The sequence below is a fragment of the Saccopteryx bilineata genome, chromosome 6 (assembly GCF_036850765.1).
Source record: "Saccopteryx bilineata isolate mSacBil1 chromosome 6, mSacBil1_pri_phased_curated, whole genome shotgun sequence".
In the NCBI taxonomy this organism is placed as follows: Eukaryota; Metazoa; Chordata; class Mammalia; order Chiroptera; family Emballonuridae; genus Saccopteryx; species Saccopteryx bilineata.
The window spans coordinates 147,006,749-147,031,936 of NC_089495.1; the positions used below are offsets into that span (position 1 = coordinate 147,006,749).

The 25,188-nt window shown below is 37.0% G+C and overlaps 1 protein-coding gene and 1 pseudogene across 12 annotated transcripts in view; one reads left to right on the forward strand and one right to left on the reverse strand.

The window, feature by feature from the left end:
• PUM2 (pumilio RNA binding family member 2) overlaps positions 1–25,188 on the reverse strand; it is a 103,034-nt gene that overhangs the window by 40,868 nt on the left and 36,978 nt on the right. For 11 of the 12 annotated variants that reach the window (XM_066237891.1, XM_066237889.1, XM_066237885.1 and 8 more), the window contains 6 exons: positions 24,572–24,741; positions 20,150–20,420; positions 19,815–19,908; positions 13,348–13,473; positions 10,154–10,296; positions 8,216–8,342 (listed from right to left, as the gene is read on the reverse strand). In XM_066237891.1, coding sequence (XP_066093988.1) covers positions 8,216–8,342; positions 10,154–10,296; positions 13,348–13,473; positions 19,815–19,908; positions 20,150–20,420; positions 24,572–24,741 — 931 coding nt within the window. The remainder of the gene's footprint in view (positions 1–8,215; positions 8,343–10,153; positions 10,297–13,347; positions 13,474–19,814; positions 19,909–20,149; positions 20,421–24,571; positions 24,742–25,188) is intronic. The other variant, XM_066237892.1, reaches the window with a different exon arrangement.
• Positions 154–3,884, forward strand: LOC136308369 (charged multivesicular body protein 2b pseudogene; annotated as a pseudogene).

Sequence of the window (25,188 nt, forward strand, 5' to 3'; positions counted from 1 at the left end):
GGGCGGAGCATCGCCCCCTGGTGGGCGTGAAGGGTGGATCCCAGTCGGGTGCATGCGGAAGTCTGTCTGACTGCCTCCCCGTTTCCAACTTAAAAAAAAAAAAGAGAGAGAGAAAAAAAAAAGAATTGAGAACTGAGCAATGGAGTTAGCAACATGGAAGTCATTCTGGTATCGGACAAAGGCCAAACTGGCAAGTTTAGTGAAGAATAAAGTGAAAGAACACAAACAAGTACAGTCAATGTTTTTGAGGATCTTTACTGTAAAAAGGCCAGGGGGGGTAGGAAAAGGGGGGATTGAGAATAATTTTAAAAAATTATTATTTATTGATGTTAGAGAGACAGAGAGGAAGGGCGTAGAGAGAGAGAAGCATCCATTTGCTGTTCAGTTAGTTGGGCATTCATCAGTTGCTTCCTGTATGTGCCCTAACAGGGAACTGAACCTGCAATCTTGTCACTTAGGGATGACGGTCTAACCAACTGAGCTAATCGCCCAGGGCAAAAGTAATGTTTTTCTGAATTAGAGAATGTATTTTATTAGCAGAACACAATAACTTTTGTTTAAAACTTTGTTATTGTGAAATAAAACACAGTAAAAAAAAATAGTACAGTATTAATGACTATGACACAAAAAATTATAACCAGCCTGACCTGTGGTGGCGCAGTGGATAAAGCGTCGACCTGGAAATGCTGAGGTCGCTGGTTCGAAACCCTGGGCTTGCCTGGTCAAGGCACATATGGGAGTTGATGCTTCCAGCTCCTCTCCCTTCTCTCTCTCTGTCTCTCCTCTTTCTCTCTCTCCCTCCTTCTCTCTCTCTCTCTCTCTCCCTCTCCTTTCTAAAATGCATAAATAAAAAAAAAAATTTAAAAAAAATAAAATTAAAAAAAAAAAAAATTATAACCACCATCCAAGTCAAGAAATAGAGAAGACCTACCTCTCCTATGTCCCTGGCTCTACCACAACCTTCTCTTTCCCTTAGTTACACACTATTTTATTATCTACAACAAAAGCAATCAGTTAGTTTATTTAAAATTTTTTATGTATGATTCATTTAAGTGGTTGTCTATAAATTTTCCTAGTTTCCATTTCCATTATTGTATAGCACCTCATTGGATAAACACCAAAATGCATTTATTCATTCAACATTTACACTGTTCTTAATGTGTGGCTACTGTCAACAATGCTGCTATAAATATTTTTGTATGTGTATCCTGGAGTGTTTGTGTGCATTATTTCTCTAATCTAACATATACATCTATAATAGTTGACCCTGAGTCATAGAGTATGCATATAATTTCAACTACGGTCAATAAGGCTAAGCTACTTTCAAAGTGGTTTTGCAAATTTATACAGTTACCACCTTGGCATAGGGGGTCCTAGGGTTACAACACAGTTTGTTCCTAGGACAGTTAGGTAACCTGACTTTTGGTGTAAGTCAAAAAACAACCCAGTCTAGCCTGACCTGTGGTGGCGCAGTGGATAAAAGCGTCGACCTGGAATACTGAGGTCGCCGGTTCAAAACTCTGGGCTTGCCCAGTCAAGGCACATATGGGAGTTGAAGCTTCCTGCTCCCCCCCTCCCCCCCCCTCTCTCCCACCCCTAAAATGAATAAATAAAAATAATTTTAAAAAAAAGTTAAAAAAAAAAACACCAACAACCCAGTCTAACATAAATGCAACAGTTGTGCTTTTAACAGTTCAAAATGGCATAGGTAAGCCAACTCCCTCACTCATACGCTCGCTGTGTTACTGTGTATTTTTTGGCCACGTGCAACCAATCTAGTTAGCCCACGTAGTCCATAAATACGATGCTAACCGTGTAAGCAAAACACGTCTCAAATTTTTAAAAGTTTTTGTGGAAGTGTCGTAAACTTGAAACACTGTATGACGACTATCATAACCCGAGGATCCTGTATTAGAGTTCCCACTGCTTCATGATGTTAATAGTACTTGATGTACTTTATTACATCAAGTTGTTGTCAGACTTGTTAAATTTGGCCAATCTGGGCAACTAGGCTCCAGCAGGTTTTGCATATACTGCTCTCTGCAGGTCCTGCCTGGAGACCCTGCCCTTTTCTCTCATCCATTGGCTTCACCACCCCAAACCCTCCAAGGCCTGTCCTTTCCTAGTTGTGTGACCCGGACTGAGCTGGGCAGATCCCTGGGCATCTCTCTTCAAGAAGAAAACTATAAATGATATAATAAAGGAAGAGAATTGAGAGATTCCATGTACACAAAGGACTATACACAGAGATGCAGTACCTTTAAAGAAACAAGAAAAAAAGCTGAAATCAGAAATTAAGAAAATGGCCAAAGTTGGTGATAAAGAAGTTTGCAGAGTTTTAGCCAAACAGCTTGTACAATTACAGAAACAGAAAACAGGAACTGCTGCTCTCAGTTCAAAAGTCACTTCTCTGTCCACACCAACAGAAGTGATGAACTCCCAGACGAACATGGCTGGCAAAACGTCTACTACAGCACACAACACAGGTGGTTCAGACCCATCCACAGAAGATATTATAAACACTGCACAATTTCCAGAAGGAAAACATGAAATGGAAATGACTGAAGAAATGACCAATGACACACTTGATGACATCTTTGATGGCTCTGCTGATGAAGAAAGCCAAGGTACTGTGACTCAAGTTCCTGATGAAACTGGAATTGAAATCTCTGGCAATCTGGCCAAAGCTCCATCAGCCATCTGAAGCTTACCATCTGACCACTTCAAAGGCTGCACTCTCCGATGAAGAGACTGAACAACTCAAAGCTTTAGGAATAGATAGTAAAAAAAGCCATAATATTTTGTTTATTTATAATTATTTAGTAATACGTATAAACCAGGCATGTTGGCAAATTCTTTTACAAACACATTTATTTTGCAAAAAGAAAGACCATGAGTGAATAAGTGTTTCCTAATCCATGGCTGTTTTGAATCTCTTGCCAAAAAATGAAAACGATGCAAAATGGGAACAGTTTGGATTTTAGTTACAACTATTTAGGAGTGATGATGTATTGCAAATATTTTCTTCTATCCCTATCCTGACCTTCAATCACCCTTAATGAGGGCTTCTGAGGAAATGGGGTCAAATCTATTATTTCCTTTATAATTTTTTCTCTATATTATCTCTAACAGCTTTAGAATTCCACATTTCACATATAGGTCTAAAATCCAAAAGGAACTATTAAACACAGTTTAGGGCAAGGGTTCAACTTCATTTTATTTCCCAATCAACTAAAGTGAGTAGGAATCAGTGTGTGCTGAAGGACACTCAAGTTCTATGTGGATTTTTGACTGGGAAGGTGGTCGGCTCCTAACCTCTGCATTGTTCAGTCAACTAGTCGTGTTTCATCTTATAAAACAAGTCACTCTTCTCCTTCGTATTATTTTCTTTACTGTTAGGTGCCCATTTCTTTAGAGGCTTCTATTCTGTTGCATTGCTCTGTTTATGTCTCTATATAGAAATTTAACTCTAGCTTTAGAGTAAACCTACTTTCGATCCTTTGCATTTTCATTACATTTTAGCACAAGCTGTTAAAATACTATAGAAAGAAACTGTTAAAAGTTTTTATTTGGGAATGCATTGAAACTACAAGTTAATATGGGAAGAACTGACATGCTCAAAATACTGAGTTGTCCAACGGTATCTGTTTATTTAGGTGAACTAAGTTGTTTCCCATAGAAGTCAAGCACCTTTTTTTGTTAGATTTATTCTTAGTGTTTGCTACTGCTGTAAATAATTATTTTTAAAATCTTTAATGTTCAAACTTATGCTTTTTGTTAACAAAAGAGTTTGCAATTGATTTTTTGTATCCAAAAACATTAATTCTAGTTTCTAATATTTATCTGCAGATTCATTGGTAAAAAGCAAGGAGAAACGTGACTAAACCAAGAGTCAAGTATCACACAAGTGACAGTGGAGATGAGTTGCAGAGTGTTGGACATAGTCAATACGGTAAAATACCACAAAAACTGAGAAAAATAAGGATAGAGGAGAGGTCATACTTTGCAGTTGTAACTGAGTCAACAGTAAAGCTACTGTGAAGGAATCACGGAGGCAAGGCTTAAAAGAACTGTGGGGTAGAATGTAAATTTTGACAATGAACCCAAGAGGAACATAGAAAGCTTTCTGGATGAAGAGGCAGATTAATCAGCACAGTGGTTGTAGGAAAGAAGATGGCAGAGAGAAAAGACGAAGATATAAGACTGACAACAGATGGCACATCGATCAAGCAGAACGATTAGCAGGGGTCCCTAAACTGCGGCTCAAGGCCATTTATCCGGGCCCCACGGCACTTCTGGAAGGGGCACCTCTTTCATTGGTGGTCAGTGAAGCATCCTGTGCTCCTGGAGTACTGTATGTGGCAGCGTCGCTCACATACAGTACTACTTCCGGTGATGCGGGACGCACGCATCACGGCTCCAGAAGCGCGTCATATCACTTGTTACGGCTAGCAGTGACAAATATGGAACCGGAAATTGACCATCTCATTAGCCAAAAGCAGGCCCATAGTTCCCATTGAAATACTGGTCAGTTTGTTGATTTAAATTTACTTGTTTTTTATTTTAAATATTGTATTTGTTCCTGTTTTGTTTTTTTACTTTAAAATAAGATATGTGCAGTATGCATAGGGATTTGTTCATAGTTTTTTTTATAGTCCGGCCCTCCAATGGTCTGAGGGACAGTGAACTGACCTGACCCCCTGTGTAAAAAGTTTGGGGACCCCTGGATTAAAGTCTATAATCAATACAGTAGGAAGACCAGGGAGAAGGCATATGAAAGCTAAAGAAAGATAAAATGTAGAAAAGTTAAGGACTGTCTGAGACAAAAAAACCTTAATTTTCTCAAGTTAGCTCTTTTATCAGCACATTAAGCTTTATATCAATGTTACAATTTAAATACAGAAAGTGAGAATTACTGTATTCCCCATGTATAAGACGCATTATTTATTTATTTACTTATTTATTTATTTTTTTAATTTGGGGTCTAAGAACCAGGTGCGTCTTATACAGTGGTTGTGGCATTAAAAAAATGCCATAGATGGAACTGAGGATGAGGCAACACATAAAGACAGTGATTCGTCATCAGACATAGATAAGGACAAGCTTATGGATGGGAACTGTATTAATTTTATGAATAAAATTTGAGTTCAGTAACTTTATGTAATACATTTTTCCCCAAAATTTTGGGCCCCTAAATTAAGGTATGTCTTATACATGGGGCATCTTATACATGGGGGAAATACAGTAGTTCATCATAGTCCTGGGCAGAATGAAGTAAAGAAGGCATCAGGTCAAGTTTTAGAGTGAGGAAATCACATTAACAGCCATCAAGTCACTCGAGCATACAAAGACTAGTTCTAGCAAGGCCCCTTTTATGAGAATAGATTTTACATTTATACTTATAAAGGGACTAAATGTTGTGGCTCAGAAGGTTAGGTAAAATAATGGTTTTTTTCCCCTAACATTATACCTGTTTTTAATTTTATCATCACTCTAAAAATATAGTCAACTGTTTTCAGACAAATATTGCATCAAAGGTGGTTTTCTTTTAGGATTATCAACAGAGTTCACTGTTGAACAAAATAAAAAAGCAATAAAAGGTTCTCTCATAGAATGGGAAGAATATAAGAATTTTGAGGAGACCGAAGTTAATTAAGAACAAAATATTTTGATGTTTTTGATAAATAAAAAAATGAGCTGAATATGAGGAAATGGAGCAAAAGCATTTATAAGAAATGCATAATAAATCCAACAACAAGAGCCTAAAAGATTAGCAATAGTTACAGGCAGCAGCAAATAGGCCAGAAGCACTCTCTTCAATTAAGGTCCTATTTAGAATCTATTAAGGCAGGACTGTTGTACTCCATGGCTCTTCCCCCTTTTCTACCAGTAGCACAATCCCAAAAGAAACCCAGGAGTTTTAGCAATGGCTCGCACTAACTCCTAGCTCATTTCTTTTTAGCTCCATCTCCATGTCCCTCAATGTGCCTACAACTTAAGTTTCATAGTCCACTTCTCAAAGGGCTGTTTTGTCAGGGTCTCTAACCATAATGGTTTCAGGACAGTAGCTCCTCTGAAGCTGGGGTAAAAAAGAGAAAATGAGAATGCCCCCATTCGATTATCATTTGTACTTCAGGGACAGCAGTATTAACATCTTTTCTTTATCCACAGGCCTAGAAAAGATGGTAAAGGCAAACCTTAGTATTTCAGAGAGAACGGGAGTGGGGGCCAGGTAGAGGGGGGGTAAAGAGGGGTGAAATGGGAACAGAAAGAGACTTTGCTTAAGGCAAGAGTACATGATGCAGTGAGCAGATGATGTTTTACTGAGCTGTACACTTGAAACTCCTAAGGTTTTGTGAACCAATGTCATCCCAATAAACTCAATTAAAAAAATAAAAGAGCCTGACCAGGCGGTGGTGCAGTGGATAGAGTGTCAGACTGGGGTGCAGATGACCCAGGTTCAAGACCCTGAGGTCGTCACCTTGAGTGCGGGCTCATCTGGTTTGAGCAAAGCTCACCAGCTTGGACCCAAGGTCACTGGCTCAAGCAAGGGGTTACTCGGTCTGCTGAAGGCCCCCGGTCAGGGCACATATGAGAAAGCAATCAATGAACAACTAAGGTGTCGCAATGAAAAACTGATGATTGATGCTTCTCATCTCTCTCTGTTCCTGTCTGTCTGTCCCTATCTATCCCTCTATCCCTCTCTCTGACTCTCTGTCTCAAAAAAAAAACCAAAACAAAAAAACCCAGGGAAAATAAAAACGCATGTTAACCATATTTAAAAAAAAAAAGATTTCAGAGAGAACAGAATGAATGCAATTGGTACAAAAATCCTCACAACACAAGTATTCAGCAGCACTTAACACATAAAGGAAACCCTCAATCAAAGGCAGGATGTTTTCCAACACAATAAACATATTTCATAAATGATTTGAATAGAAAATTTAACTACATTACAATTCAATGGTAACTGATTATCTGTATAGTTGGAGTAACTACTCATATACTAAAAATAAAGAAAAATAGAACACTTAAAAGATGAGTCTTCAGAAAGAGAGTGAATGAAGGAGTAAAACAGAAAATGATGCATTATCTACAGATGTTCAAATGTAGCCTCTACATTTCACTTTAAAAACATAACCAGTGCTGCTTTTACTGACTTAAGAAAAATAATTTCCTCTATTATTAAAGTAGTAATTTGGTATTTAGTTTTACAAAAATATGCTTAACAAAACTGTATCTTTTGGCCCCTTCTAAAAGTTGTACTGTGGCAATGAGCAGAAATTTAAAAGTTTCTTCTATATTAGCTTTTCATAAGTATATTGGACACTGTTGCTATTAGATTATAAGCATAATAGTTTAAAATATTATGAATGGGCTAAATAAGAATGAAAAAGGTTCAAAGTAAAAACTACTACATTCAAGCTTTTCAATATTAATTAACTAAGTAACTATTCTTGCCTGACCAGGCAGTGGCACAGTGGATAGAGCGTCAGACTGGGATGCAGAGAACCCAGGTTTGAAAACCCAAGGTTGCCAGCCTGAGAATGGGCTCGTAGACATGACCCCATGGTCGCTGGCTTGAAGCCTGAGGTTGCTAGGTTGCTGTATTGAGCAAGGGGTCACTCCCTCTATTGTAGCCCCCCCCCCCCCGCACATATGAGAAAGCAATCAATGAACTAAGGTGCTGCAATGAAGAATTGATGCTTATCTCTCTTCTTTCCTGTCTGTCCCTCTCTATCTCAAAAAAAAAAATTCTTATAAGGCACAAATGGTACAGGTTTTTATCTCATATGTCAACTCTATAATCAACTACCATATTTTTCACTCCATAAGACACATCTAAGGTTTTAAGGAGGAAAATAAGAAAAAAAAATTTCTGAACCAAATGGTATGTTAAAATATTTAATAAAATACCGTATTTTTGTTTCTTGAAGGGCTGCTTTGAGAATTCTGCATTGAGCTGAAAAGATGCTAGTTTACTCCATAAAGAAAGAAAAATGGCTGTGTTGAGAATTTTAATACATATTTTCCATCTCTGTCATTAAGTCTCATAAACAATATTAATTTCAACTTTCAACTATTAATTTTAAATAATTTAATGCTAGACAAGATTTTAAAAAAATTTCTCTTGATTTTTTTCACTCTTCAGTGTGACAGTCTACATTTAATATTTTAAATCTATTCAAATTTCTACAATTAACCAACTATATACCTGGCATGCCAGTAGCAAGACCCTGACCAAAAGCCAAAGCTGGATTTGCTGCAAGTGATTCTGCTTGTTGCCCTTGCTGGCCCTGATTGGGAGTAAGAGGGCGCTGACCTGTTCCAGCACGGAGAACCTACAAAGGACAAATGATTTCCTTAAAAATGAAATTATAAAATAAGAGATAAATAAATTTATCTTGGACAAGTCTGTATATACCACAAATAGCCTTTGATTATTCTTTGAACACATTTACATGCAATGAAATGTTGATTCACAACAAAAAAATACAAAATACTTAATATCAAACACATAATCACGGACTTGCCAACTAGAGCAATCTATTAAGCATCATGGAGGCTCTAGGTCTTTTGAAAAAGTTATTTCTAGTATTTATGCTCTTTAAGTTACCAAAAGAAGATAGATTTTTATGGGGGGGGGGATATGGCAAAATCTTAGATGAAAACAAAAAATTTAATTTTAGTTTTACTAATCTTTAATGCTGAAAACAAACAGTCTGTTATGAGTTTGTAGTAGAGTGAAAATTTCAAATTGAACCAACTTTTCAGAATTCAGAAGCTTTAATAAAAGTGAGTAAAACCTTCTTTTTTGGGGAAAACCTTGGGGTGAATAAAAGAATACAAGATTATATCAAAACAAGGTGAAAACTCTTAAGGTTGGTCAAGTATGCAACATGTAGTTCTTTTAGTAATTATATAAAAGCATAATACACATTAATTTCACAAAAATAAATATTTAAGTAATTCAGGATATGGGGAATTTACTGTAAGACCATCCTATAAGTAAGTATCACACGTAGGTGTATTATTCAGGTAGTGTGATATTTTTATGATTGCCTAAAGATAAAAAAAAATTAGGTTAAAAAATACTTTATTAACTGATGTATCTATAAGGACTGAATCAGAAAATAGCTTCAAATAAACATGAATGTAGTATTAAACTATATTAAAGGCAATATAGAATAAAATTTAACTTACAAATAAGTAACACTATACTTGTCATTAAGTTGCTTCTTCGGTATAAGAAATATGTTGAATTTGATATATAGAAATATTATACTTATCAATAGTTTCTACATTTACCAAAAACAGTACTAGAAAGGTAGTGAAATAAAAAAAAAATCTTTGAGATAAAATGTTTTGTTTGGCCTGACAAACGGTGGCAGAGTGGATAGAGCGTCGACCTGGGACCCTGAGGTTGTCCACTTGAGCACAGGCTCATCCAACCTCAGCATGGGATCATCGACATAAACCCACGGTTGTTGGTTTGAGCAAGAGGTCACTGGTTTGTCTGGAGCCCCTCGGCCAAGCCACATATGAGAAGCAAATGATGAACAACTAAAGTGCTGCAACTACAAGTTGATGCTTCTCATGTCTGCTCTTTCCTGTTTCTGTCTCCTGCCTAAAAAAAAATTTGTTTGAAGAATAAATCTAACCTTTAGTGAAAATATTTCATATTTTTGTGCTTAAAAATATAAAGTACCCAGAAATCTTCTGGTCAAAACTGTATTAATATTGAAAATAGTAATTGATTATAAGTAACCAAATGAAAACTGGAAAAAACTAAAGCGACACTTATTGCTAGAGATTTCAACAGAAATGTGGAAATGGAATACATTTAAATCTTTAAATTTATATAATATGAATTAGATAAAAACAATCACATAATCAAAACTTGTGTTACCAACTATACAGGAGCAGGCAAAAGCAGGTCTGTATGGAAGACATGCAGATTATGATTATTACAACAGCTCTTTTAACTCAAAAGAATGACAATGGCATAGTAAACCGACTGTTGCCTCCCCCACATATGCTATAGATTACATATTGAAGAAAATAAAAAGAAGAGACACAGATCATGAACACAAGGAGCTCACAGAATCTCAAAGAGACTTCCAGTATTAACTGAATGAAGGCAGGCCTCTACCTGTTGCTGTCCAGGCTGAGCTTGAGATGCAGCTTGCTGATTTGCTGTGTTGTTTGCAGCAGCTGCAGCTTGTTGCTGAAATAAATTGGCTGGATACACCCCCCACGGAACACCGTAATACTGAGGTGGAACCACTGCTGGACCTAAACCCCACATTCCATGCAAAAAAAAAAAAAAAAAAGTCACTACATTTTATAGATAAATGAGGTCAGTTATTACCAGATCATAAAAATGGACAGTGCATAAAACTTAAGAGATGTCCTCATAATCCTCTATCCACTTGTATCTGCTATACCCTTTTAATTTTTCCTATTCTATAGGCAGAAAGTCTCATTAAGGCATTGATTATTAAAAAAGATAATAACTATTCAGGAATGACAAAAGGAGAGATGTGAAACTAAACTTAAGAGGACCAATGACAAGATACTTAACTATCAAACATTTACTGAATGCCAGTTTATGGGTTTGATACTGGCAAACACAAGATAACATATTAGAAAACACTGAATGCCACAGAACCTTGAGATTCTCTTTACTCAACTCATCACTCCACTTAAAAAATACCTTCTATTGAAAAGAATTACAAAAATAAAACTAAACACTCTCATCTTTTGATTTGTAACCTATAACGAAGTTAGGGAACATTTTAGTACCAAGCTTGCCACAACTATATTTGAATTGCAAACCTTGAGTTTTAAAATACTTTTCATATTTAAAATAGACTTAGTCACAATTCTCACAAGGCAATGGAAAAAATCACAGAAACAAATGAAACATCAGTGTTTATGTGGTTAGGAAAATGGGACTAGTGAGTCAAGACAAGAAGAACTATTTAATATAAGCACAAAGAAATAAGAAAGCAACCAGGAAAAATAGAATCATTCTTCCCCTATTTTACTTAATTCAAGACAATGCCTGATTCCTGGAGAGTAAACAGCATCATGTACAATAAGTCACTCATTAAATGAATAAACAAAATGTGATGATTCCTGACTGATTAACAAACATGTCCTAAAATTCCACCAATATAGAAAGTAAGTATATCTAATTTGTAGATTTTTAAAAGTCAAATTCTTAGTTTTATTTTGTTTTAGAAGAAAATAAAGCCCAGTTTAACCTACTGAATCACAAAAATGAAAAGCTTTAAAAAAGTTTAAAGGTAAAATATATTTCTAAATATAGTTTAAGCACAATCTACAATGAGGACTGTTTGAACAGTGAAAAAGATTTATAAAGGAAGGGTAGAACAGGAGTCAGACATCTACCAAGAACCTCTTTGTCCAAAACAGTAGCCAAAAACCATTTAATAGCTATTAATAATTTGTGGTTATTTAATAATTAAAAGGTAGATAGCCTGAATTGAGATGTGTTGTAAATATATAATAGACACAGGATTCTGAAGATTTGGTGTGAAAAAAGGTATAAAATATCTATTAATAATTTTAAACTACATATTGATTATATAATGAAATGATAACACTTTAGGTATGTTGTGCTAAATCAGACATATCACAAATAAATTTCATCTTTTTTTTAGTTTTGTAATGTGGCTACAAAAAAAATGTTCATTACATTATCTGGCTCAGACTACAGTTGCACTAGATAGCACTGGTCTTACAAAGCCAAAGTCCAGAATGCCTGGCATGCACATCTCAACACTAATGACCTCTTAAAAGTTGCTTCTATCAGTTCCATAGGTTAATGATTTCCTGTGTGATTTATCAGCACTTTACAAACTAACATCTAGTGAAAGGCCACCAAACAAGTTCACATGCTTATGAGATTACATGCAGATATGTACCAAAAACTACTGAATGTGACAGATTAGTTTCAGTCTGCAAACTAAGATATTAAACAATATAAAATTAACATTTCACTTCTTAAACTTCTGAGTATTAAAAAGAAAGTTCCTAAACTCCTAGGCAAACACTATTAGTTATGATAAAAAAACTATGAGAAGCGAACTTCAATTGTCTAATTGATCAGTTAAAATTCACTTCAGTGAACCCATCTCTGAAAATCTTAAAAAACAACAAAACCAGTGACAGGTTAGAATTATGAAAGTCAGCCCATCAACAGACTCACTCTAGTGAACTCCTATCTGTGGCTAACATCAGCCAGTTCCTGGTCTGGTAACCAACATAACCCATGCCTAAGATGAACTCATTTCTGTCTTTGTAACCATCTCAATCAACATCCTCCCTCAAAACCCTGTAATAAATCAGCAAGTTGCTTTCCTCAGTAAGACTGTGCCTAACCAGCACAACTCTCACTTAAATAAGCAATAAAACAGCTTCCTTTAAAAAAAAAATTCCTTTCAGCTCAACTGCAATACAATTGCCATGTAACACTGTATATATAGTTCTGGTGCTCACTTCAGTTGTTGAGTGACGGTTTCAGGGTTTGACAACTTTAATAAGTTCTAACTTCACCCCATCCCTTGACCCTCAGCTTGCTTACACATTTTAACATTGCTAAATGAACTTTACTTTTACATACTCATATTCCCAAGATTACAGAAGCACTTTACCTTACACTCTTCTTGACCTGGGTATTTACACTTATCCAGTTTATTTTTTTTATTTGTTTTTTTATTTTAACCTAGTTTATTTTTTTTTTGAAGTAATCTTATTTTGCATTGTCTCTGTGGGTAATGGGATTGGTAACAATGAGGATTTATTTGACAATGTAAGATTTCTAAAACTAAAAAACTAAAACGTAAACCAATTTTGTGCAGGCGTCAAATTTTATTGGGTTTGTGTTTTTCTAGTAGCATTACAGTTGAAAAATAAACTAACTCTGGAAATTTCAGCTCATTCTTTATATTTTAGTTGTTTCTAGGAACTTCCAATAGCCCAAGTGGATTAAAATAAAGCTTACGCCCTTGGCTGGGCAGCCCAGTGAATAGAGTACTGTCCCAGTGTGCTGAGGTCGCTGGTTTGACCTCCAGTCAGGGCACATGCGAGAAACAACCAATGACTGCACAACTAAAAGAAACAACTAAGGAAAGCATCAAGTTGATGCTTTCTCTCTTGCTTCTCTTTCTCTCTCTCTCTCTCTCTCTCTCTCTCTATCCTTCCCTACCTCCCTCCCTCTCAGATTATGGAAAAAAAATTTAAATAAAGGGAAAAAAAAGCTTACACCGAGATTAAAACTAAATCCATAATAAGCAACAGGGATGAACAATAAATTACCTGCTAATGTTGCTGCTGCAGCCAGCCCTGCTGCAGTGTACGGGTCGGTCCCTGGAGGAGCAGCACTGATAATATACGGATTTGGCACAAATGCAGCTGGAGCAAGGCCTGCTGAGAATACACTCGCTGTATTTAAAAAGGGGGAAAATAATGAATGGAAATGTAAAGTATTATTTTCTTCATTTAGGTAAAAAATTTCTGCTCTAAACTTGGGGTGAGGGAGGACAGTGTGTATAATGGTTTAAATTCTTACTAAGTGATCTTGGGCATATAACAACCTGCCTATAAGGTTCTTCATTTATGAAACAGGTACACCTTATAGGATACTGAATGTGTACCAAATATAAAATGACTATCAGCACACAATAAATGTTTAGAGCTAGCAATTACTACTGTTCAATAGCAGTTTTTCATTCAATCTTTATTTAGCCATGCTATGAACTAGGGATTCAATAGCGACAGATACATATGATCTATCTGAACACTACCTAGTGAGAAAAACAAGAAATTGGCAATTGAAACATGGTATCAGTGCTATGGGCATAAGGAAGGGCATCTAACAAGCTTTGAAAGGGGCAGTAGTGTATAAATAAAACTGGGGCTATAGTGTATAAAATAAAACTGGAGCTATTGCCCTGGCCAGTTGGCTCAGTGGTAGAGTGTCGGTCTGGCATGCAGGAGCCCCGGTTTCGATTCCCAGCCAGGGCACACAGGAGAAGCGCCCATCTGCTTCTCCACCCCTCCCCCTCTCCTTCCTCTCTGTCTCTCTCTTCCCCTCCTGCAGCCAAGGCTCCATTGGAGCAAAGTTGGCCCGGGCGCTGAGGATGGCTCCATGGCCTCTGCCTCAGGCACTAGAACGGCTCTGGTTGCAACAGAGCGATGCCCCAGATGGGCAGAGCATCGCCCCCTGGTGGGCATGCTGGGTGGATCCCGGTCGGGCACATGCAGGAGTCTGTCTGACTGCCTCCCTGTTTCCAACTTCAGGAAAATACAAAAAAAAACAAAAAACAAACAAAAAAACTGGAGCTATTATAAGAACAAGGATCCATAAGGAAGTTCCTGGACTTGACTCTGAAAGCAGTAGGAGAACAATAACATTTTAAGCAGAAGAATAAATTTAAGCCAGTTCTGAGTCTAATACATGCCAGTAAGAATTCAGTAAAGGCTAAGATTTTAAAAATATTCATATACAGTACTTATTAGAGAGAATTGCTGATATTGGCGAATCACCGTGTAGATCTTTTACCATAAACTACAAAAATATTGCTTTGAAAATGTGCTGTTAGGGTTGCCTCTTCTGGAAATTAACTCAGAGAGGTAGAGGTAAAATAAATAAATAAATAAATAAAGAACATGTTTGAAGTCAAAAGAATGCAAAATGGTTCAAGTTTAAAAGATACTTAAGAGGGAGGAAATGGATATAAAAACATGAACATAAAGTAATTTTTAAAAAAGCATTCAAAAGAAGCATTTACCTTAAAGTCAAGATTCAGAAACTTAATTCTAACTGTATTATAGTGACTATCAAATATTTTGACAGTGACCAATAACATGACATATATTTCACACTGACATAGTCTCCTATCCAAATACACATATATACACCACAAAAATCTCAAAGATATTTATCCTCACACACTCTATTTTGTTTAACTTTTCTCTCTATTAATGTCTGAAATCTAATTAATTTTATAAACTACTGGCCACAACCTACACTACTCATTTCATGCTCAGGCACAACATGGTCATTTCAAAAACCTGTTTTTAACAAAGGAAATAAGAACTAAACAGAGGGTTCACTAAGATCATTGTATTATTCAATATATCATTTGCTCAGGGTTAAATTCTTAAACTATGTCCGAGGTCAAGGGTTTCAAGATGTTTCTCCAGTTCCTTTCTCATGAATTATCTTTATCACAAGAACAGCAAATGACGTATTGGTACTCATGGTTTATTCATAACACTACAATAATCTAAAAGCCAGGACATAATTTTTTTTTATAAACTATGTTTTTATGATTAAAAAAGTGCGTACAAAACAAGATTGTTTTAAAAACCTCAATAGTATTTAAGTGCATAAAGTGAAAAGCCCTCATATAACCTTTACTGACAGCTGGTTTATATACTTTAAATTATTTTTCAATTTTAGAAATGATTTTTCAATACAGCTCTCTCCATACTTACATTATAAAGCAGATATGAAGTAAGGTTTCAAATATTTGAAAAACAAGGAATTAGTTTGACCTAATGGATATATTTTGAAACTTCTGCCAAAAAAATGGAGAAACACGTATTTTAAGCTCACAGATTCACTTAGAAATATTTATAACATATCAGACACCAAATAATATTCCTGTGTGTATAATCACATACAGACAAGTGTGTGTTTGCAGAGATATATACATATGTTTGCATCTAAGTTTATATATGCAAGTATGTAGAAACATACACATCCTTCTAAAATTTTAAATGCATATATACACACACTCATACATTTTGTATTCTAGGCTACCACAGTATTTTAATAAACTTTTTTCACTTGGTAACTAACCACAGCTCCCTTTCTATGTCAACAGATACCTACCTCGTTCATTCTTTTTAATGGCTGCATAATCTGTATTCTACTGTATACAAAGAATATGATTTAACCAATCTAGTATGAATACAAGTATTTATTTGGATGGTTCACAATCTTTTGCTATAAATCATGCTGCTGCTATTCTTTAAATACATAGGTCTCTGCATTATCATAAGGTCCTTATAAAAATTCACTTCAATGGGCAAATATATATAAATTCTTAATTCACATTTCCAGATAATCTTCCAGAAAAGTTGTACCAATTTATGTTCCTGTCAAAAGTATGAGAATGCTACTTATACTCCACCAAAATAAAAATTATCAAACTTTCTAAACAGCTGTCAGTCAAGGGAGGTAAAATCAAGTCTTTTTTTATTCATAGACATAAGAATAATTAAATTATTAAAAAATAGCATTCATGTTCCTGGCTGGTGGCTCAGGGTAGAGCATGGGCCTGCCATATGGATGTCCCAGGTTTGATTCCTGGTCAGGGCACACAAGAGAAATGACCATCTGCTTCTCTCTCCCTCCTCCTCCCGTAACCAATGGCTGGGTTGGTCTGAGGGCTGGGCTCAGGCGCTATGGATAGCTCGGGGGGTCCAAGAATGTCAGCCTCAGGTGCTAAAAATAGCTAAACTGATTTGAACATTGGCCCAAGAGGAGGGCTGCCAAATGGATCCCGACTGGGGCACATGTGGGAGTCTGTCTCACTATCTCCCCTCTTCTCACTTAAAAAAAAAAAAGAAAAAGAAAAAAAAAGTGTTCATAAAGTTAATATATACTAATTCAGAGCTTTAATAGGTACCAATTTAAAGATACAATGAAAATAGGTCATTTAAAATGATAGTAAAAATAAAATACCTAAGAATTTATCAAGAAATTTGCAAACAGGCCCTGGCTGGTTGGCTCAGTGGTAGAGCGTTGGCCTGGCGTGCGGGAGTCCCGGGTTCGATTCCCGGCCAGGGCACACAGAAGCGCCCATCTGCTTCTCCACTCCTCCCCCTCTCCTTCCTCTCTGTCTCTCTCTTCCCCTCCCGCAGCCAGGGCTCCATTGGAGCAAAGTTGGCCCAGGCGCTGAGGATGGCTCTATGGCCTCTGCCTCAGGTGCTAGAATGACTCTGGTTGCAACAGAGCAACGTCCCAGATGGGCAGAGCATCGCCCCCTGGTGGGCGTGCTGGGTGGATCCCGGTCGGGTGCATGCAGGAGTCTGTCTGACTGCCTCCCCGTTTCCAACTTCAGAAAAATACCAAAAAAAAAAAAAAAAATGCAAACATATGAGAAAAATTTTTAAAAGTGCTCATAAATAATGCAAAAGCAGACTTAAACAAAAGTAAATGTGCACATGTCCTGGATAAGAATATTTTTAATGTCATAAAGATGTTGACTTTCCCTAAGTTAATTTAAAATTTTAACCTAATCTTTTGGAAGTAAAATAAATGGATTCTAAAGTTCATAAGCAAGAACCGAACATTTAAAACTCCAAAGAGGAAGAGCGATAATGGCTGCACTAGCCTGGCATATATTAGAACATACCATAAAACTTCAAGAAATAAAAAATGTTATGTTAGCCCATGAACAGGCAGGAATGAGAACATTTCTAAGAATGACAGGGAAGTACTAACTAAGTTCAGGGTAAAGAAAGCTGGGAGAAAATAAAAAACCAGGCCCTGCATGCATGCTGCTATTAGAAGTCATCTAGAGCCTGACCAGGAGGTGGCACAGTGGATAAGAGCCTCAGACTGGGATGCTGAGGAACCAGGTTTGAGACCCCGAGGTCACCAGCTTGAGCGCGGGCTCATCTGGTTTGAGTAAAAAGCTCACCAGCTTGGACCCAAGGTCGCTGGCTGGAGCAAGGGGCTACTCGATCTGCTGAAGGCCCGTGGTCAAGATATATATGAGAAAGCAATCAATGAACAACTAAGGTGTCGCAACGAAAAACTGATGATTGATGTTTCTCATCTCTCTTCATTCCTGTCTGTCCCTATCTATCCCTCTCTGTCCCTGGAAAAAAATAAATAAATAAATACAGAAAAAAATATATATAAAAAAAGAAGTCATCTAGAAAAGTGTGGTTATCTTTGATTAAAACCAAAAATAAATATTTGGAACCTATGAAGCCTCTTGGAGAACAAGACAAAGTCAAGGGCAGAGAAGCAATTTAGCATATCACTCACTCCGGATATTCTGATGATCAAAGTATTCATAGCTTAAAATTAAGGTTAGCCAAAACCAGAGAGACATAAAAATAGTTACAGTAATCTACATACATCATAGAATGATATAAAACTATATATGGACATTTATCAATGTCATATTCCCGGTTTTCATACTGTACTGTAATTATGTGAGGTATATAGCTGGGGAAACTTTGTACTCTCTTTGTGACTTAAAAACCTCAACACAAGCCCTGGCCGGTTGGCTCAGTGGTAGAGCATTGGCCTGGTGTGCAGGAGTCTCAGGTTCGATTCCTGGCTAGGGCACAGAGGAGAAGCGCCCATCTGCTTCTCCAACCCTCCCCCCCCTCCTTCCTCTCTGTCTCTCTCTTTCCCTCCCGCAGCCAAGGCTTCATTGGAGCAAAGTTGGCCCGGACGCTGAAGATGGCTCTGTGGCCTCTGCCTCAGGTGCTAGAATGGCTCTGGTTGCAACAGAGCAACGCAACAGAGCAACGCCCCAGATGGGCATAGCATCACCCCCTAGTGGGTGTGCCGGGTCGATCCCAGTCGGGCACATGCGGGAGTCTGTCTGACTGCCTCCCCGTTTCCAACTTCAGAAAAATACAATAAATAAATAAATAAATAAATAAATAAATAAATAAACCTCAACACAGCCTGACTAGGCGGTGGCACAGTGGCTAAAGCGTTGGACTGGGATGAGGAGGACTCAGGTTCGAGACCCAGAGGTCGCCAGCTTAAGCGGGGGTTTATCTGGTTCGAGCAAGACTTACCAGCTTGAACCCAAGGTCGCTGGCTCGAACAAGGGGTTACTCGGTCTTCTGTAGCCCCCGGTCAAGGCACATATGAGAAATCAATCAATGAACAACTAAGGAACCACAATGAAGAATTAATGTTTCTCATCACTCTCCATTCCTGTCTGTCTGCCTGTCCCTATCTGTCCCTCTCTCTGACTCTGTCTCTGCCACAAAAAAAAACAAACAAAAAAAACAACCCTCAACAGACAACACAAACTTGAACTCTAGCAGTAAGAAATGTGTCACTATAATAATTCACATTAAAGACTAAAGGTAAAAGACTTTAATGAAGAAAAAAATATGTTTAAAAAATCTCTTGGCATTTCTATTTTTAAACCATTTTAAAAATAAACATTCTGACTCAATAATGGACACAAATATAGTAATTACATTTGAATTCCCAAGTGTTTAACTCTCTCAACTTCTTATTGTGAAAAAAACAACTGTAAGTGGTTAAGCGCTTTCACTGAGTTATAGATTTTTATTTAGCCAAGGATACAAATAATAATCAGGAATAGTTTCTATCTTTACTACTGCCATGTAATCTATTCATCTTTGATCTCAATGAGATGTCTCAAAAATGATGAATATAACATCATTCAGTAAAAGAAAATGAAATATCTAAATAATTTTTTAAAATTTAGTGATTTTAGAGAGAAGAAGAAGAGAGAGGCAGGAAGATAGGTAGGAAGGAAGGAAAGGACGGGCAAAGGGAATGACAGAAACATGGATCTGTTGTTCCACTTATTTATGCACCCATTGGTTGATTCTTGTACGTGCTCAGACCGTGGACTGAATCCACAACTTGGGTGTACTGAACACTCAACCAACTGAGCAACCTGGCCAGGCCGTAACATCAAACTACTTTAAAACAGGATTTTCTAACAGTCCAATCAAAATGGTAAATTCAAAGGACTCACCTATATGCGGCTGCTGAGCGGCGGCTAGTGCATACTGCTGCTGTTGGGCCGCGGTTAACTGCTGAACTGTCAGTGCACTAGTCCTCTGAAAGAGCTAGTAGGGAAAAGATTTCATACAAAGATTAGTGTCAGAGATTACACTTCTATTTAGAGAACTGGAAACAGAATATTTTAAACACTTATTTGAACCACTTTCTCATCTACAGGGACATTTTATTCAATAAAACATGAAGTGTTCAAGGACAGCCCCATCACTCCTGTCAGTGCCTCACAGCACTTCAGGCCACACCAGTACATGGTTCAGAAGAGGTTTTTAAAGGAGGGGCATGCTTTACCTGCTGCTGGGAATTGTAGTCAAAAAGGCCTACAGTGGCTCCTGAAGAGTCCATTGGTACCTGATTACCAGGATAGTCAAACTGTAAGGAATCCAGACCAACTTGTTCCATGGCATCCAGATTCTGAGTTTCAGGATTTGAAAATTCCTCAACAAGTGGTTTATTAGCTGTAGGATTAGGAAGAGGCCCCAATCCTTCTGAGGGATTAGTATTGGGGCCCAGGCGCTCAACTACTTCAGTTGGAGAGGCTTGACGACTTCCAGGAGTACGACTATATAGAGAAAACAAAGGCATATGAGTAAAAATAATGTCATAAGCTGAAACATGAAAGTAGGAAAACCATAAAAAACAGAAAGTTGTAAAATAGAGAGGGCAAGTTAGGCACCGCTGGTCACTAACCATTTCACTTTATAACATTTCTTTCGATTTAATCTAAATTCCTTTTAAGAACTGACATGATTTTGTTTTTAAAAAATCATCAGTATTCTCCGCACCTGAATAGCATAACTTCATTTTACAGATAAGAAAATTGTCCAGCCTGACCAGGCGGTGGCTCAATGAATAGAGCGTCGGATTGGGATGCGGAGAACCCAGGTTCGAGACCCCGAGTTCACCAGCTTGAGTGTGGCCTCATTTGATTTGAGCAAAGCTCACCAGCTTGGACCCAAGGCTTGAGCAAAGGGTTACTCAGTCTGCTGAAGGCCTACCGTCAAGGCACATATGAGAAAGCAATCGATGAACGACTAAGGCGTCACAACGAAAAACTGATGATTGATGCTTTTCATCTCTCTCCATTCTTTTTTTTTTAAGAGTCAGAGTCAGAGAGAGGGATAGACAGGGACAGACAGGAATGAAGAGAGATGAGAAGCATCAATCATTAGTTTTTCGTTGCAACACCTTAGTTGTTCATTGATTGCTTTCTCATAATGTGCCTTGACGGTGGGCCTTCAGCAGACCGAGTAACCCTTTGCTCAAGCCAGCAACCTTGGGTCCAAGCTGGTGAGCTTTTTGCTCAAGCCAGATGAACCCACGTTCAAGCTGGCGACCTCAAAGTCTCGAACCTGGGTCCTTCTGAATCCCAGTCCGATGCTCTATCCACTGCGCCACTGCCTGGTCAGGCCTCTCTCCGTTCTTGTCTTCTTGTCCCTATCTATCCCTCCTCTGACTCTCTCCATCTCTGTAAAAAAAAAAAAAAAAAAAAAAAAAAAAAGAAAAAGAAAAGAAAAGAAAAAGAAAAAGAAAATTGTCCAATACCACAACTTAGGCTTATATTACCTAAAACTTCTCTCTCAAATTTAGACAAAATTAATAGTTGGTATGAATAGCAGACTGTAAGTGACAAATATAGAAAAGCTCAAAACCAAAACCTCCTCACCACACTCCTGTCCTGCCCACCATAATAACTTGCTTAATAATATTTCAGAAAACTGTCCACAAAAGACCATTATGGCCTTCATGACTTAAGGGTATAAAACACAGAATACAAAAAGGCATCTGAATTAAGACAAAAGTCTAATTTCCTGACTCTGGGTATGATTTTAAGGAAATAATTTCATCTTTCAGGCCTCTGTTTCCTTACTGAAGAGACTCAAGAGATGACCTTGGGGGTTCCAAATTACAGAAACAACAACAAAATCCCAAAAACTATTTGTGAAAACTCTCTGTGACAGCTCTCTAAGTTAGTATCATCTTTATAACACCAGGTAGTTCCAGTTTAATTAAATTATCAGAAAGAAAAATGTGTAACATTTATAAAAATTGTTTTTCTACTGACTTGCCTCCTTAACTTTACCAAGAAATTAATTAATATTGGACTAAGTTTTAAGTAATGACTCTTCTTAACATCCCTCAGGGTCTAGACTTTGTTTTTACTTTATTTCTGAACAAAATCAATCCTCATTTATAGTCTGTTTTCTCCACAGAAATTTTATTTAAATCCCTTCCCTCACAAGAAGTTTGTTTTGAGAAATCTTGAGTTCATAGTATATTAATATATAAGTGCATTATTAAATGGCCGTAACTACAGAGTGTCCATAAACTCATGGTGCACTTTTGATTGATAATAGGAAAGCAACAAAAGATGATAGAAATGTAAAATCTGCACCAAATAAAAGGAAAACTCTCCCAGTTTCATACCTATTCAGTGCAGTTCGATGTGGGCTCACGCACAGATTTTTTTAGGGCTCCTTAGGTAGCTATCCCTTATAGCCTCTACAGACTCGTCACTGACTGATGGCCTACCAGAACGGGGTTTCTCCACTAAACTGCTGGTTTCCTTCAACTGCTTATCCCACTGAGTAATGTTATTTCTATGTGGTGGCGCTTTGTTATGAACGCGCCGATATTCACGTTGCACTTTGGTCATAGATTCGAATTTAGCGAGCCACTGAACTTTCCTCTGTACCATCTACATCTCCACTGGCATGGCCGTGGGCTGCTCTGCTGTATACACGGTGTTACGTCATCATATGCACTTGCGCACATGCTGCCACATCATCCTACAGAAACTGGGAGGGTTTTCCTTTTATTTGGTGTACATTTCACAGTTCTCTCGTCTTTTGTTACTTTCCTGTGACCGGTCAAAAGTGCACCATGATTTTACGGACACACTGTATTTACCTGCTTTCAATGCCAGTTGTTAACACCAATGTGACTCTGCCCCCAACTTCAGGTACTTTGTATCACATTGGAATAAATTTGGTGATACATACAGAACATTTTACAAGCAATTAATGAATAGTAAGAATCATTTCCAGGATATAAGAATTATTCCTCAGATATTTAGGTCAACTTGAATTTTAAAATCAACCATTATCTATACAATATTAGAAGAAATTTCACTCCTTCCCCTTTAACCATAACTAAATTTTTGTGTGAATATTCCAAAGGCTTATCATTCAGAATATATGGGGGGAGGGGAGAGAACACTGAAAGGATGTTCTTTGAAGTTATCCAATTAAAAAAAGAGTGAGCGAGCCTGCAATACAGTTCTTTCATAAATTTCAGTTCTACTCCTACAATGTATATATTGATGATTTAGCAGTTAATGTACATATTAATGATATGCAGCATAGTGACCATATGACCATAGCTATTAGCCTGAAATGGTTTTACACTGCTAAGTATAACACTGTCAAAAATAAACAGTTTAAATAATACTTAAATTTAACAGAATAAAATTAAAATGCTAATAAATAAAGAATTTTATTAATATGGAAAAGTATAGCCTTTCATAGAACTCTACTATAACAAAAAGCACAGGATACAAGAGAAAACTAGTCATTGTACTATCAGTGGTGCTCTTTTCTTGCTATAGTTAATGGTGTATTAACACTTCAATTATAAATGTATACTCTGAAGGGTTTATAATCAACTCAGTTTTAAATGCATGCCCTTGACTAAAACTTAGAATAGGTAACAGGAGAAGAGCAAAATCAGGATAAGGTTCTAAAACAAATTAACTAGCATTAAATTTCTTGTTAAAAGAGGTTTACTAGTTTTTGGATGCTTTTTTGCACTTAGAACAAATAAAAATGGTACTTTTTAAGAGCCATTGTTACTCTGATTTTGATAATTAAAGGCAATGGATGTACAAGTATACCATCCACACATATTTACACTCAGTTAACTGAGATCCCATGGTTCACAAAATCTCAAGAAATGGCTCATTTTCAGGTATAGGCCTCAAAGCATCTGACTATTGAAGTATAAAGTGTAGGAAATCAGTATGAAGCAAAACTCCCCAATACTTAGACAAAGGTGTGCCCCCGAATCTAAGACCAAAGGCTAGCAGAAAATACTTACTGAAGTGCTATCAAGAGACAACTAAAGCTACAACTTACAGAATTCTAAGCTTAAAGCTAACTTTTCAAAGTCTCTAACATGCTCCCCACTTCCCAATTTCAGGAATGTTAAGTATTAACACAAACTCCTATATAGGCCACAGATCCTAAGCGCTAATTATGATTCTTCACTTCCAAGATTCAGACTTAAACGGGACACAGGAGATTCAATACAGGGATAAAAAGAGGAAATGCCACAGAAGTGTGCTCAAGAGCAACTCCAAAGGTCTGCCAGAAAAAAATCACAGATTAAACTTAAAATTCACTCCATTTTAGTAGGGAGGAAAAAGTTAAAATTTAGACTACCACATGAGCAGAAAGGTAACACAGCTTCTAAGGTTACTCTTTCAGTGATATACACTATTGGAGAGGCTGTTTTGAAGATTTTTTAAAAAATGGCTCATAATCACTGACTAATATTTCTTATAAAAATTATATTTTCCTCCAGATTAACACCAGGTACAAAGGGAAATAAAATAAACCAAAATTTGAAAAATGTCTACATCAGTCACATCTGCTAGCTAGTAGTAATAATCCCTAAAGAGATATGCTTTTGTTCTTGAGAAAGTTAAAATCTTACTTAAAATCTTTGCAATCGGCATCCATTCCATTTGGCAAACCTCTGCCATTTATTTTAGAATCATCATCATCTCCTTGTTTAAGATCTCTGTTTTGGTCCTCCTCAAATGGAGAAGCCTTGCCTTTTTGATCTCCTTTCTCAGGTCCATCTGTTTCAGCATCTCTAGTGCCCTGAGGAAAAAGAATCTGTTTGATTCTGAATATTTAATAGAACACACAAAAAAAGGGCACCAAAGGTGACCTAAAACTACTCTATGGTACATGTAAACAATAAAAGCATTGAAACTTATTTTAATTTTGTAGTTAATTAATTTATCAAAGGCCAAAAAATTGAGCACAAACCAATGATTTATAACAGAAGGGCTAAGGCAACCTTAACTATAGCGGTGCTGAAAAGCAGTAACACCACAAACAGGATTAAAATTCCACTTACTGTAGAGAGGGTTTTGTCTAGTGATTGAGCACTAACACAAATAAGCAATTTTAATCTTGCAAATTACGTATTACAATTAATATGGTTTGATTTTTTGTAACATGATTAAGAGTATAAATCCTCCCAGGGTTCTACTATTTATGTAGTTCAAGAGGTGGCCAAGAGAAAAAGACAAGAGCTTGTAA